General features: G+C 40.0%; 1 protein-coding gene across 2 annotated transcripts; it reads right to left on the bottom strand.

The window, feature by feature from the left end:
* Window positions 1–644: 644 nt before the first annotated feature.
* Window positions 645–13,557, bottom strand: cacng7b (calcium channel, voltage-dependent, gamma subunit 7b). Of its 2 annotated transcripts, none has more exons than XM_055048121.1 (6): window positions 13,320–13,557; window positions 6,331–6,526; window positions 5,950–6,036; window positions 5,031–5,171; window positions 2,581–2,726; window positions 645–1,641 (listed from the first exon to the last, which is right to left on the bottom strand). In XM_055048121.1, the coding sequence occupies exons 2-6, from the start codon at window positions 6,524–6,526 to the stop codon at window positions 1,186–1,188; spliced, it is 1,026 nt and encodes a 341-aa protein (XP_054904096.1). In that variant the 5' UTR covers window positions 13,320–13,557; the 3' UTR covers window positions 645–1,185. The 2 variants fall into 2 exon arrangements, with proteins under 2 accessions (XP_054904096.1, XP_054904097.1); XM_055048122.1 differs by lacking the exon at window positions 13,320–13,557 and adding an exon at window positions 12,540–12,566.
* Window positions 13,558–14,995: the final 1,438 nt, after the last annotated feature.

The raw sequence follows: 14,995 nt of genomic DNA, 5'->3' as shown, positions 1-14,995 counted from the left end.
AAAACATATTTTATCAAGTGGACTTTATAATTATATTTAAAGATACACTACTAATCAGATTATCAGTTTATTTTTGTTTTGCAGTCCTTATTTGTGTGCCTAATAATGCTGCACTTACAATTTAAAATGTACAAAACTCTCCATCATTTCTTTAAGACTAATACCGCACAGTGAAGGCAGAAGAAAAGACAAAGTTGAAAAAATGTTTTGAGCCAGAGACGTTTGCTTCGGGGGTTGCTTCATGGCTGCGGCCACTAGAGGGCGCCAGATTCCTGTAAAGCCGGAGAAAACCAGACCGCTCTGCATCCAGAGGCTGCGTTGCTGCAGCTGCTTCCCTTCCATTCAAAGCTTAAAAGTAAAAGTATTTTCTCACTTAGACTTGTGCAAAAGCTTAATTTGCCATTTCACAACTCTAGTTCTGATGTGCAGCTATATACAAGAAGCTAAAGATCTGTATCTTAAATATGTAAAACAATACGTTGTTTGCATGATATTTCTTAATAGTATCTCTGTATGGTACAAAGCTTAACGACATTCATTCTGTGCAGATTCATTTAACAGTTACTGTATTAACTAATACTTAATAACACAAGGGCACTATTATGACTTTATGGATTGTGGAATCAAACTGATGATATAATAAATTCAGACACGAATAGAATATATTTACCCACGTTTTACCGTTTGGCAAAAACGTATGTAGTCCACATGTTGGCGTGACTTATGCATGTAAAACTCTATGAACATTCAGATCCTTTCAGTCCTTTCAGATCAGTGCTTTGCGTTGTACATTTCCAAGTGTGTACAAAGTCCTGCAGCAATGCAGCATCTTTGTATAACACTGCAGCCCCCCTGCTCACTCTCTCTCCCTTATACCTACTCTACCAATCAACCTAACCTCTAACGTCTTTCTGGAGAATAGTTTGCCTCTTTCTTGACTTTTTCTTTAACTTCTTTCTTCCCTTTTGTTTGTTTCTTTCCGTCCACCACAGCTTCTTTGAAATCTTCAGAAATCAGTAAAATTCCCCTCCTTCTCTCTCTTTGATTTATAACGTCTCAAAGCTACATTTTTCTGCTTCATTCGATGCTAGATCAAAGCTCCACGCTTACCCTGATCCAATTCGAAGTGTTCAGTATATTTGATGATGAAGAGTCAGTGGCTCGCCTTCGTGTGGCTCCCCCTTCTTAACAGGGTGAGGCGCTCATGTGCACATGTGTGTGATAGTGAGGGGGGGGTACAGGCGATGGAGGCATGGTCATGGGAAGAGCCTGGCCCTGAGGGTGGGAGGGGTGGGACCTGGGTAGGGTGTGTGTGGAGGGGTAACCAGTGGGCTGTGGCTGCATCTGGTAGCTCCCTGCAGAAGAAGACACAGAGGGTGGGCTCCCCTGGCCACCAACTTGGAGGGTGCATTTCGGTGGCGCCGGTGGAGTCTGGTTGAGCTGGATGGAGATGTCACTGGACACCTCCGAGGTGCTGCGGCCTCTCTTGGGTGGAGGCCAGGAGGACTCTGGGTGGAGGTACTGGCCGCTGTAGTCGCTGCCCTCGGACAGACGGGGGCGGTAGATGGCAGGGTGGGGACGGTACATCTCTTCCTCTGCGTATCGCTTCATGAACAGATAGACTGATAAAACTCCAGCACCCTGAGAGAAAGTCAATTTTCAAAGAAATAAAGAAGTAGCATTTGAAGTGTTTGACATGTCAACTATATTTCCATGAAATATATGACTAATAAGGCTACATGATCAAACCATCATGTTTTCATGATGGTTTGTAAGACAATTTCTCACACTAAGGTAAAAAACTAAGCTACGGACAGGAAATATGAAATATTTCCTTCATATTTCATAAGAGTTTACTAACTCTTATAAAAGAGTTAGTAAACACAAAATGTCAAGGAAAAAAATAATTTAAGCAAAAATGTTAAAATTATAGTTTATCATTTGTACTGAAGCTGCTTTATTCCAGGTTTCCAACATGTAATTGTTCTGTTGCATAAAGAAGCTTTTATCTAGTAAGCTTTTTTTTTTTTTTTAACTAATTATGGATTACATAAGAAGCTTTTCTGAAAATTTAAATAATTTTATGATGTTTCATAAAAGATATACTTTGAGACACAGCATTTCAGGAATAAAAATATTCTTGGACTCTTAAGATTCTGGGGCATCACTAGCAGCAGATCAGAGGCGCTTTAGCTGAAATAATGAGTATCTGGTATATGTTGAAGTACTCTTCAAGGACGGCAGGAATTCTTGAGGGTTAAAGGTCAGATCTGCTGTGTTGGAATGATTAACTTCTGATGTTCATTCCCATCAACACACAAAATCTGGAAACTTCAAGCAATGCTGAAACACCATAAGCTGACTTCAAAATGAGTCAGCGCTTATCTCTGTTGTGCAAATACCAACTTTACTCTTTTGCTACGATTTGATGTGTTATTTTATGAGATTCAATTCAAAGCTGATAATAAGCTGACAATGATAACAGACTTGCACAAACGAAAGACACAAACGTGCTATCAGGCAACAGCTCGGACTGCGCTTGCTAACACATAGCACTGCAGACACACAACCCACACTGACCTCTTTGAGTAAGAAGGAAGAGGCAGCGAAGGCGAAGGACCAGCCGTAGTGGTAATTGAAGAACTGCTCTGGCTCTCTGGGCCGGTTCATCACCTCGTCATTAATACTGGAGATGTAGAGCACCAGACCCACCACCAGACTGAGGCCTGCATGCAGCACATTTACGAGGACAATGACAGAGAGAAACAGAGTCAGATACATGGAAGTTCATTATACTTCATTATACATAGAGACAGTCGTAGCAGTGTGCCCAAGGAGAAAAAGAGAAAGATATGAGCTGACCATGAAAACCAATTAGCCTCCAAAATGATAATGATGAAGAGCAAAGAGATGAATGAAGAAGTGTTTCAGAGTGAACATTTACTACACATCTAAGTACATACAAAACATGTTTTTTATTTAGAATTTTTTGCTATGAAACACAAATAAGTCTGAGACGCTGAGAGTTTCCACAAAAATAGTTTTTAAAGTTTATAACTCAGTTTTGTACATAAATTCTCCCTCAAAGCCAAGTTGTTTGCACAAATGAAGTGAGTTTTAATCTGTGTGACAATAACAGGCCAATCCTATGATTAATTTTAGAAATAAGGTGCTGCGCTGTCTTCAGTTGTGTATTTTTACTCAAATGGCAGGTCTAAGAGGTTCTCTTGTCAACTTAAAGTTTGAAGGCATAGAAAATGCAGGAACCATGCTGCTGTCCACCGAGGTGTGACAATACATCTTTAAAAAAAACTTCTATTAATGGGAAGAAGTGATTCCCAATGGCGAAGGATCAAAGATATGCAACATGATGTGTCCTAGGAGACAAATAGAGGTAGCCAACTGTGTGTTTGCATAAGTTTCCTTTTTTCTTTAGATAAACACTGATGACATTTTAAGTATCTCTAATCAAAACCACACCATTTACAGAATGCTTTTATTGATTTATATTATAAATCGAGCCTAAATGCTCTGGTTCAGGTGGATGTATTATTTGTGTGAAGAGGAGATATCCTTTAAATGCATTTAATATTATATATATATTTTTTTTTACCAGGTGTGCCAATAACGTGGCTAGTACTGTAAAACCTTTTTACGCCAGATGTGACCCATGCATCTTTAATATCCTCCTGTCCTTCCAGTAACCAGACATGAACACATCACTGCCTTGAAAATGTTAAATGCATGGGGTACAACATATGGCATCCATCAAAGAATCAATATTCAAAGACAGAGGCCTGCTAAAAGAACTGAATATGATTAATTTTAGATATGGCTGGAACATTAAAATGAGGTGCTGCGCTGTCTTCGGTTGTGTGTTTTTACTCAGATGGAAGGTCTAAGAGGTTCTCTTGTCAACTTAAAGTTTGAAGGCAAGGAAAATGCAGAAACCATGCTGCTGTCCACTGTGGCATGACAGTACATCTTTCATTCTCGGATCCTCAGTGACACAGAGAGAAATCTTCATTCACATGCCCAACAAGAACAGATGACAGAAAAGGACGAGTGATCATTGGGCAGAAAAGGAGCAAAGGCAATTTTTTTTAAGTGGACACGCATGGCTATGGAGAAACAGAAGCGAGGAAGAGGAAAAAAGAGAACATCAGCCTTCAAGCAAGCTCAAACATCTGCTGCTCTCTGATGTTTTTTTTTTTTTTATCATCTGAATTGTGCTGTATTAACCAGAACATGGTGTTACCACTCGCAAACTGCAATATTCACTAGATCACTGCCTCGGGGATGTAAAAGGAATATTCTGAATAATCCATATATACCACAGAAACCACAACAACCACAACGGATAGAGAGAGGAATGATAGAGCTGATAGTTTACTGCAGTATCACAAACAAGCAATTCAGTGCAATTACTGTCATCATCTTTCAGCTGAAATCTCCAACACCTCAGCGCATGCTGCTGAAATTTTATAACCTTTGTTACATAACTCTTTGCTTTTACAACACACTTTCTTTTACGCATGTCCCTGCTTGCTGAAGCCGTTGTATCAGAATCTGTTTGATAGTCCTTTCATCTCTGCTTACTCTTCTAAAAGTATCAAAAGAAAAAAGCCTTCAGAGAGCTCAAGCTGCAGCGTGCCTCCTGATAGTTTTTACTCTTATCTCCAGCACAGGAAAGGGGATCATTAGTGCCATCTGCTGCTCAAGAAGCATCCCTACAGAACTGAAGAAAAATCTGTTTGAAATGCTTTTTTTCCCCTGCAGAAAATTGACATTCTGCAAGCAATTTTAAAAGCCAACTTCTAAAGAGAGGAGGAAACTTTAAACCCTTGGTTTGGGTTGTTGAAAATGAGTCCTGTCACTTCTTCTAATGACAGCTGGCTCACCTGTATCCCAGTCCAAAAATAGAGTCATTAACAAAGCAACACCATGTGTGACGCAGGACACGGCTAGCTGCTGTAATCAATCATAATGTGCGGGAGCAGTGACAGCGCGACATGAGTAATGGGTCCCACCTGAGAGAATGAAGAAGATGCCGGACACAAAGGCCAGGATGGTACGCTGAGGCCGGATGTGTCCGATGTTGCTGATGACAAAGGCCGTGAAGACGAAGAGCAGAGACACCATGGGGAAGGGCGTGGCCGTACGAACCATCTCTGTGGGAACAAAAGGTCACCGTGTTAAAAATAGCTCATCTGATGTTATTTTTCCACGAAAAAAAATATATATATATTCAAAGGCTATCAAATGCAGCATGTTGTAAAAATATTCATTCCCTTTTCTATGAGATATAGCAACATGAATTGACATGATTTCCAAGTTTATTTCACAAACAAATATCTGAATAGTCAGAATCTCTGATGTGGTATTTTGTGTAAACTTTCCCCCACAGACCAATGCTGCCACCACCATGTCATACAGTGGTTATAATGTGCAGTGAAACATTTTTTGGTTTAGATCTGAGCTGTGGTTCTCTGTAGCTCCTCCTCAGTTACCTGGGCTGGCAGGTTAGGTGGACAGCCATGTTTATTGGTTTGCAGTTGTGCTTTAGCCCTGCCATGTTCTGATGAATGTGATCCTGTAAATGTTTATGACTTTGGATATTGTTTTATAACCCAACTCTGCATCTTCTGATAGCACTCAGTAGCATCAGATATAAATTCCCTTCAAACTCAGGGTTTTTTCCTTCTCTTCTTTTCATTTATGACAAGAACTCCGAGTGAAAGGAGGGAAAGTCCTCTGAGACTGACCCCCCTCTCTGTGAGTCCCTCTGCACCTGAAGGCTTTTTTCCTTTCACTTCAGATTCTTCATCCTCGCCCTTCTCCATCCCCACTTTTTGAATCTAGTCAGCTGCACATTACTCTGTATAATTCCAGAGTCGGTTCCCTTTGGTAAATAACAGACGTGTAATATCACATCCATCTTTCACTCACTCAGGATGTTTGCCGTGTTTTCGGTGGTGATCTCTATTTCGGGCTCAGTGAAGTACTCCGAAGCCACGCACCTCCCGTTCTCTGCTCCTGTGAGGAAACAGAAATTGGAGAACGTTAGGTTTGCTTTTAGGATCAGAGTCGGTCATGTGTGAAGAAGCGCAGGTCTCAGCGGCCTCTCTCGCTGTTAACAATCATGTTTTCTGACAGATTTGATTCCAGAAGCCACAGGCTCCTCTCTTTCTTTTCTCTCTCTGGCCTGACTCTCCCTCAACTTGCCAATCTTTGATACCTCTTTATGTTTGTTACTTTCTTGTGCTTGGATATCCTGTGTGTGTGAGTAAATGTAAACATATGCACACAAGTGTGAGGATATATTCCTACCAGCCACAAAGCAAACTCTCCACAGGCCAGAATGCAGAGCCATCTTCACCTCCATGCTCTGGTTTTGCTGCAGGATGATTCCCTCCACCATTATGAGCCAGTAGTCGGTGGACACAGCCACCCCCACCAGCAGCAGTCCGCAGGCTCCAAAAACTGTGGACAGGATGGTCAATGCACGGCTGCTGCATGAACTCATCTGGAGGGCAGAGGGGCAGAGATAGGAGAGCTGTAATTCAGAATCAAAACTGTGGAAGAAGGAGAGACGAGAAGGAAAAAAGGGGACGTGAAGAGGAGATCATTGAAAACGGGGAACTCCTTTTATAGGACGTGAATCTTATTCACAGGGACACACCGCGGCTGGTTATTCCTCTGTTCTCGCCTTGTTATTGCTGGAGTGACACACACGCTGGCAGCCAATCGCATTAAAGGTCGGAGAGGAGCCAATGGAACAGATGATGACCTCACCGGCGAAGTTAGACAAGGATTTTAAAAACCCGGCGATGGAGGGAACAGAAGCATAAAGGAGACGGTGACTCAGTCGCAGGCTTTCTGTGGCTTAGTTCTGGCTGAACGGCACATGCACGTTTGAGCGAGCTGTCTGTATGGATTCATGTTTCTCAGCGCACGTGTGCTGCATGTGGCTGCTCCCCCTCTGGCCTCTACTTAATTTGGACTGTTGTTCATTTGAATCAGCACAACGGATAAGGAAAAGCACAGAAGAAACAGAGACATGTTCTTTACTGTAACCACAGAGCCTTGCAAAAGTATTCAGGCCATTCAAACTTCATGACATTTTGCACTGCTGCATCAATAAAAGTTTGATGTTTGTTCAGCTTCAAGTGTTGGGGCATGGCTCTAGCAGTTTTGCACATCTAGAAAATAAAATTTTCACTTGTTTTACTTTCTTGTCTCAAGTCTTTAGCAGGTTTTCTTCCAGGGTTACTCTGCCAACAGCTGCATTCAACTTTCCATTAAATGTGACCAGCCTGTCTCTGCTGAAGAGAATGTGATGCTGCCACCGCCATGTTTTACAGTGGCAGTGGTGTGTTCAGGGCAATGCAGTGTTAGTTTTGGCATATTTTGCATGCAGACCAATAATTGGAATCATGAACTATTTCCAGTCTAAGCCTTTACCAATTCTGTCTCCCCGATACAGAAAATGCCCAAATCCTCCTAATGCTTGTCATCTTTGAATTATCTTTCCTTTTAAACAATACCGAGGAGGATTCAGGCTTCCCCTGAATACTTGAAAAGTCACCCTGAACTCCAAACAAAATATAATTTAAGCTCCCTTACCTCCTTTTTCCTTTTCTATCTCACCTTCTCTATTAGCCTTTCAATTGTAGTGCCGCTGAACAGCAGAATTATGAGACTGAAGTATAAACAGATGGACAAATGTAATATTTTACATGTAGGCCAAAAAGTTTCCTAATGAAGCTCTGAGGCTTTCACAGAGCAGCAGTTGAAATTATGCATGAACAGATGCTATTTACTAATTGGGTGTTTCAGAAGGCAGTTGTTTGGAGAGTAATATATTTATAGGTGCCACAGAAAAGAGATCTGAATGTACATGCTCAGCAATTTTTTAGGGTTTTTCAACAACAACAAAAATCAAAGACCATGTTTTCTATTGTTTTAATTTGACAGTCGGGTGCCACTTTGTGCTGTCAGTCACTTCAGTTCCTGTTACAATACGTTGAAGTTTGTGGTTGCAACAAGAAAAACTGGGAAACATTGAAGGGTAGGAACACTTTCACCCTCATATCTATGTTATTTTATTGATGTTTAGATTCCATGCTGCAGTGTAATATCTAAATCTCTCTTTCTAGCTCATATTTTTATTTTCTTCAGGGTCAGATACTTCCTGAATGGTCTTTTAACCCTCTGTGGAACCAGAATAAAAATGAAAGAAGAAAGATTCTGGCTATTCACACAGCAATAAGCCTAACAAACAGGAGGGAGTGCTCAGCAGACTTCATCTTCCACTGGTTTCGCCTCTCAGGCAGCATAATGGCTGCCTCCCCTTATTAACACTGGCTGTTTAAGAAAGGTAAAGAGGCTTACTCACCAAAGACCTGCAGACATTCTTATTAATTGTGTGTTCCCTCTGTGTTAATTTACAAGTTTTCTCCGCATATACATAAACTGACTCTTCAGTGTATAATATAATTAAAGTTTATAGAGTTTTTCAGGATGATACGCTTGACAGTATTTTAATTGGGTATAATTAGCAGAGGGTTAATGAGCAGCTTTTTGGATTCAGAACCTCTGCCTGCAATACAGCCTTTGTCAGCAGATGCCCATGTTTCTGTGTGTGGAGGCTGTTGAGATCATGTACTGTTTTGCAGAATGTTTGGACATAGTCTTGGTAAATCATTAAAACAATAGATAAAGAAAGTGTCAAGATGCAGCTACATGACACAGCTTCATAGATCCAAATTCAGCAAATTCAAAAGGTGTTGATCCAGCCGACTTCGCTGTTATTCAGACCAATATGCAACAGACTTTTATTTACATTTTCTTAACAAAAACTCACTGAGTGACATTACTATTATTTTTGTTTGTTTTTTTAATCAATTGCATCAGCATTCAGTCCTATGAAATGTGAAAAAATATTTCCTTCCTCACAGTTTTTGCTGCTTTGCCCCACTTTGATGTTTGGAACAATTCAACAAGTTTTAATATTAGAAATGCACAACACAGGTAGATCCAAAAATACATTTTCAAATTATGATTTTAGTGATAACAGAAAAACAAGTTATCCAAACTAATCTGCCATGACCAGATGAAAATATACTCTAACTATTCGTGCTTTAATTAATTAAATAATTGTGATTAATCACTCTTTATTTTGGAACACTGAGTTTATTTTCATTAGTCACACCTATTACTACCAGGTGATGAAGATGCCATTTGTTGCATCTTCAACAAATGGCTTAAATAGAACCCGCCTGACAACATGAAGTAGGCTGGAAGCCTTTTTAAAAAGCAGCACACCATGCCCAAATGTAAGGGAATTCAAGAACAAACAGGAAACAAACTTATTGACATCAATCATTGTAATTATCCACAAATTGAGAAATCATGGAAAACTGCTGGACAATAACATTTCCTCCAAAAATGTATCAACAACTCATCCAGATGGCCACAAAACAACTCAAAGCAGCATTCTAAGCTCTGCAGATTTCCCTTGGCTCAGTTAATGTGTTCATGATTCAAAAGTAGGAAATAGACTCTGCAAAATGGTTGTACTCTCAATCAGAAAGTTGTGAAGGTCCAGTCATCTGTTTGTAAACTTTTGGTTGCGAAGCAGTGGAATGATCCAAAACACATCAGCAAGAGGATCAAAACCACAATAAATGAAAATAAGTTGTTATGCAAAACTACATTTTAATGTCTCCGTTTTGTGAGGCAGTATTGAACTACAAGGTAAAATAAATTGATTTTATTTTACCTTTCATTAAATGTTTTTAAGCACAAAACATTTAATGAAAGTGCAGAAGAATTGTCAGGCAGATGCACAGTCACAGAAAAAATAAACTGCAAAACATTGGGTTAAATCTTAATGATGTCTTTAACCATTTATCAGTTACTTTCAAAGCTACAAACAAATAAACCTGCAGCAACATAAAAAAGCCATTTCTTTATCCTGCCTCGTCTTTGTGTGACTAATCCTGGAGGCCTTTTAGAGTGAAGCTATAACAGTAACAGTCATCCTACAGGGGAATGAAATCTTAAAGATTAAGCCTGGTCCCATCTTATCTGGACAACCATTGTGGAAGATGTGACTGCTGCAGAAGTTATTTTGCTTTCTTTGCTGCAGCAGTGTGACTAAATAGAGACTCTTTGTGAATGAGGGGTGAGAAGGAAAAGTAAAAAGAGAAGTAAAGAGTGCCCATCTTTGAGGTGAGAGTGTGAAGGCATCTGATGTGTCAAAGTAGGAAGATCAAGCAAGAAAATGGTTAGCTATATGGGAGATAGATTTAAGAGGAAAGTAAAAATCTAATCAGACAAACAGGGCATATAAAAGATGCAAAGCTACTAAGCTCAAACAGATCTACAAGAACTACAAAGCAAATTGGCTCTGTCATCTGAGGCACCAAGGCAAAACTAAAGATTTGTATGAAGTTAAGATGAGCATTAGTCTGCTGCAGACCTGTTCTTAAACATCTTCTTTTTCTCCGTCTTCTCTTCTTAACTAGAAGCTTATTTATCGAGGCACTGGGAATTAGACAAAATGTGCAAGAGGAAGTTATGAGTAATTTCACATTAAATCAATGAAAATTCACTGAAATGACAAAGCATGACTGGGCGCAGAAAGGAATGTGACAATAAGATCATCAGCAAAAACTCCAGAATGAAGAGTCACACAAGGAACCATTATGAAAAATAATTTAGAAAGAGTTGGTCTGAATTAGAATCTGAATACTGCAGAAATTGAGAATCATTAGTAAGTTACTAATAATTTTTCAGCACCATGGACAGCACCTTAGACACAGAACATGTATTGTTTTCTGTTTGATTTAAATAAAAAAAACTAGTTTTATAACAAAAACTAGCATTCAAATAGGTGAAACTTTTAACCTTTAGTGTGGATTCACATCACTTCCTCTAAAGCTGGGGATCGGGTCACAGTTAGTCCCATATGAAAATAAGAAAAATGTACATCAGTCAGAACATTTCCTTCTCGCTCGCTCTTTACTTTGCAGTTTTTAGAAACACAAAGTAATGAAACGGTCAGTCAATCAAGCCTCAAACAACTTTGTGCAACACAAGGTGCAATAGATGATTCAAAACCAACATGTCTGCTACAAACAAAGCAAGCATGCAAACATAAAGCATTAAAAAGTAAAACAGGAAAAATAATTAAGCAGAAACATGACACAAAATCTCATCATATTACTTTTGAACCACAAAATATTAGTAAAAATAGATAAATAAAAATGAAGTGGTAAAACCCAAATATCAATAAAGCCTCAAGGAGATTAAAATGAAGCCCAAAGAATAGAGATAAAATTATAAAATCAAACTATTTCTCAAAATCCAGATAAAACCTGTCAGCTCAAAAAGAAAAAAACATAAAATAAAATTCTGATTTAAAGAAAAAACATAATTGATACTTGATGGAGACGCCATAAACAGCAGAAGAAAACAATCTCCTTCAGAGATGTGTGATAGTAATCCCATTTTAAGGCTTTGACACCTCAGCCTTCTTGGCCTCTTTCTCCCAGAAAGCAATGAACCAATTTAACTGGTTAGATAGGAGCCACAGGGGGACAAAAGGTTTAATTCACTCTAATCTATCTCAATCTACAGATTGGCACAGCCTTTATAACTCACAGGACAAAGAGATGCCAAGTAAGAAGAGGGTGTGATGGATAACAGGGAAGGATAAGAGTTTTGATTTGGGGGATGTGGCTTTCTGCCCAAAGTGGCAAGACCTGGAGTGGGCAAGCAAAAACATAATTTGGCAAGGAACAAGCTTTCTTCTGCTTACCACAATCACACAGTTCTTACAGTGAATGACGAATGGCTGATGATTCTGAACTACAGCTGATATGGAGCTCATGCTTCGCTCCGGCTGTGATTTTGATTTAGAAAATAGGCGAAAAGTAGTTGGAAAAAACTGTATTAGGGACAGTAGTGGGTGAAAAAAGACAAAAAAAATGTTTGGGCAACTAGCGTAAAAAACTAAAGTCCTCTGGTAGTTGCAACCTGAACAACTTTTCTGTCACTGATCCAGTCAAAAAAAGGATGAGAGTCCTTCTTTTGTAGCCAAAGAAAACTCTATAAGATCATATTTCTGCACTTGGCAACAATTGATGAAGCTTAGGCATTTCATTAGAGTCTTATTCAGAAATAAGGGGATATTTTACAGTTTTTTAAGAACTGATCGCTGCTTTTGATCATATAGTTCAGAAACAGAGAGACTTGGACTTGTGAGACCAGAAAGGGAGGATTCCACACTGGACAGAGTTTATTTACAAAGGGAATCAATTTGTGAAAACACAAAACATTCTGAATGCATATCTGAGACCCTTTGAATGGACTTAATGGACTGGTAAGACCCAATTAGCTTAATAGCTATGAACTTCACCGGGCAAACCTGAACTGAGTTAATATGTATTGATCACAAATTGTGTGTTTAATGATACCTTCATTTGTAAACAATAAATAAATAAATAAAAAACAGGCAGAATATGACTGACCTATGGACAATGTTTCATGGAAGAACCCCCTCTGCGGAGGAAGATGTGAAAACCTTCAGGAAACCCAGCAGTCAAGAAAACAGGAACCAAGAAAAAGTGAAGAATGCATCAAAAGAAAAGTCCTTGGCCCAAAAAATGGAAGGAGTAACCAACGTGGGCGCGCACGACAGGAGTGCGTTCACGCACTGGAACTCGAAGATGTGCTGAACTAAATATCCTTGTGTGCAGCGTTTCACAAATCGGGCTCAGAGAAAAATCTATGAAATCACTCACGGGGAAACCAGCGACTTCCCGACAACTAAACGCCGAGATGCTGACCGAACGGGAGGCTTTTGGTCTCTGCAAACGGTTTCTCTGCGCAGCAGCACCAACAGAGAGGAGAGCTGAACATCCTCACACTGTCATCTCTGTTGAATACATGTGTGCACGACCAGAACCTAAGCCAGAGGCTGCGCACGGAGTTTCTGAGGGATGATAAACACAGAGAGTGGGGAACATGTGAACGACGTGGAACTGCAGTGGAGTTGTGTGAGGATAACTTGGCTGTCGGAATAAAATTATTTCCCAGTGCGCTCCGGAACGAGCTGCTGTCTGTCTTTATTAACACGACGCCAGGACGCGTCATGAATCCTGCTCTTTTCACAGCCGTCACACACACACACACTCACACGCACGCACACATATGCACGCACACACGCACGCAACTACAATTCAAATGACTCAGTCACCATTGAAATTACTGCCAACAAAACACAAGAATACAGAAGGAAGAATACTCACAGTGCCACTAAGAGTCGTGCGCACACGTCAGGAAGGCAAGAAACCCCACACCAGGGGAGGATCTGCTGGGGGTTTTGTCCCTTCCTCTCTTTCTTTCCTTCTATCCTCTCCTCTTTTCCTCCTTCTGTGTGTTTACCCTTAAGTTCCCCTTCCCATCCTCGAAATGTCTTTTCTCTCCCTCTTCCACGCAGTCTGTCCCAGGCACTGCGGTGGATCGTTTACTGAGCTACTTTGGCTACAAACAGAGAAACGCTGTAGCAGGAGAGAGAGAGAGAGAGAGAGAGAGAGAGAGAGAGAGAGAGAGAGAGAGAGAGAGAGAGAGAGATGAGGAGTGTGTGTATTGGTTTTATTATTTCTCAACTGAGCCACATCCAATTTTATTGCTGATTTTACTGTTTTGTGCGACGTGCGCAAATTTACACTGCAAATATTTTAAAAATGCTCGTTCAAAATAAACCCCTTTCTCTCTCTTTTTTTTAGTATTATCCGCTCACTCAGTCCTTTGCCAATCGTAGACCGATCCAGGTCTGCATTGTGGGTTTAACCCAGCACGCTGGGTTGGAGTGTCTTCACCAAAAACTGTAAAGCCAAGTAACAGCCGGTTAGTCCTTGCAGGGTTTGGGGGCCTGGCGCCAGTCAAGGCTCTGTGATCAAGGTGAGTTTATTAATATTCATAAGTAGATTTGTTTGTCAGACCAGAAGCCACCATTAAAGTATGTCAGTTTAAAAAAAATAAATAAATTACATGGACATGGAATATTTAAGAAGCTCAAGGCTGTGCATATGGAAATAAATAAACAATCTTTTTTTTTAATAAACAGCATGAACTTGGATAAATATTACAACTACAACTTGTAAAAAAAAAAGAAAACTGACTGCAGCAAGGACAAAGCTCTCTCCAGTGGTCAGTAGGGTCCACCCAGGACAGGTTGCTTCATAAGGCAACACAGAGACAACACAGTGCGACAACACAGTGCAACACAGGGCCAGTAACTGGAAATGCACATTTTCACACTTTCAAACTGTTTTTTGCTATTACAGAAAGGGTGAGTGGTATCAGTCTCTTCAATTGAGAGCCTCCAGATCGTACACTGTAACAGTTCAGGGTCATTAATCTGCAGAAGCCATGCTTCATGCATTTGCAAAGATTTTTCTACTCATATTTTCTTTCATTTTTTATCTTCCTTGAGCCAGGAAGATGTTCATCACTTCTTCTTACAGTGAGGAGTTGGTGCCTGTATGTCTTGCATTCAAGATGATGCAAGTCTGCATCACTCTAAACTGCCCTGCACACACCTTCGCATCTTGAGGTAGTTAAGGGTGGCAAGCATGTACAGTATAAAGCTGGATTACCCTGAGAAAACCCAGGGATAATATGCAGTAACAGAAAAGTTCCCCCAGCCATTCAACCTGCACCTTTTATTATGTGCCATCATATTTATTATAGACTATCATCAACATCGGTGCCCTTTCCCTAAAGCTGTTGTGTCTTTGGCTTTGTTTCTATTTGGAAAAATGACCCTTACTTGAAAAGTGGTAATAAATATTAAAAAACAGAGTGTGAGTGAAACAACATCAAAGGTTTAATCAACAAATACAAGCAGCAAATTGAGGTCCTGGTCTGAATATTCATTTTTATTTCCAGTTATGAGTCCCTTTCATTCAGCTGCAGACTG

This window comes from Poeciliopsis prolifica, unplaced genomic scaffold (assembly GCF_027474105.1).
Source record: "Poeciliopsis prolifica strain line A6 unplaced genomic scaffold, Auburn_PproV2 SCAFFOLD026, whole genome shotgun sequence".
Lineage (NCBI taxonomy): Eukaryota > Metazoa > Chordata > Actinopteri > Cyprinodontiformes > Poeciliidae > Poeciliopsis > Poeciliopsis prolifica.
Note: the sequence above shows the minus strand (reverse complement) of the source record. Positions and strands in the feature narration are given on the sequence as shown.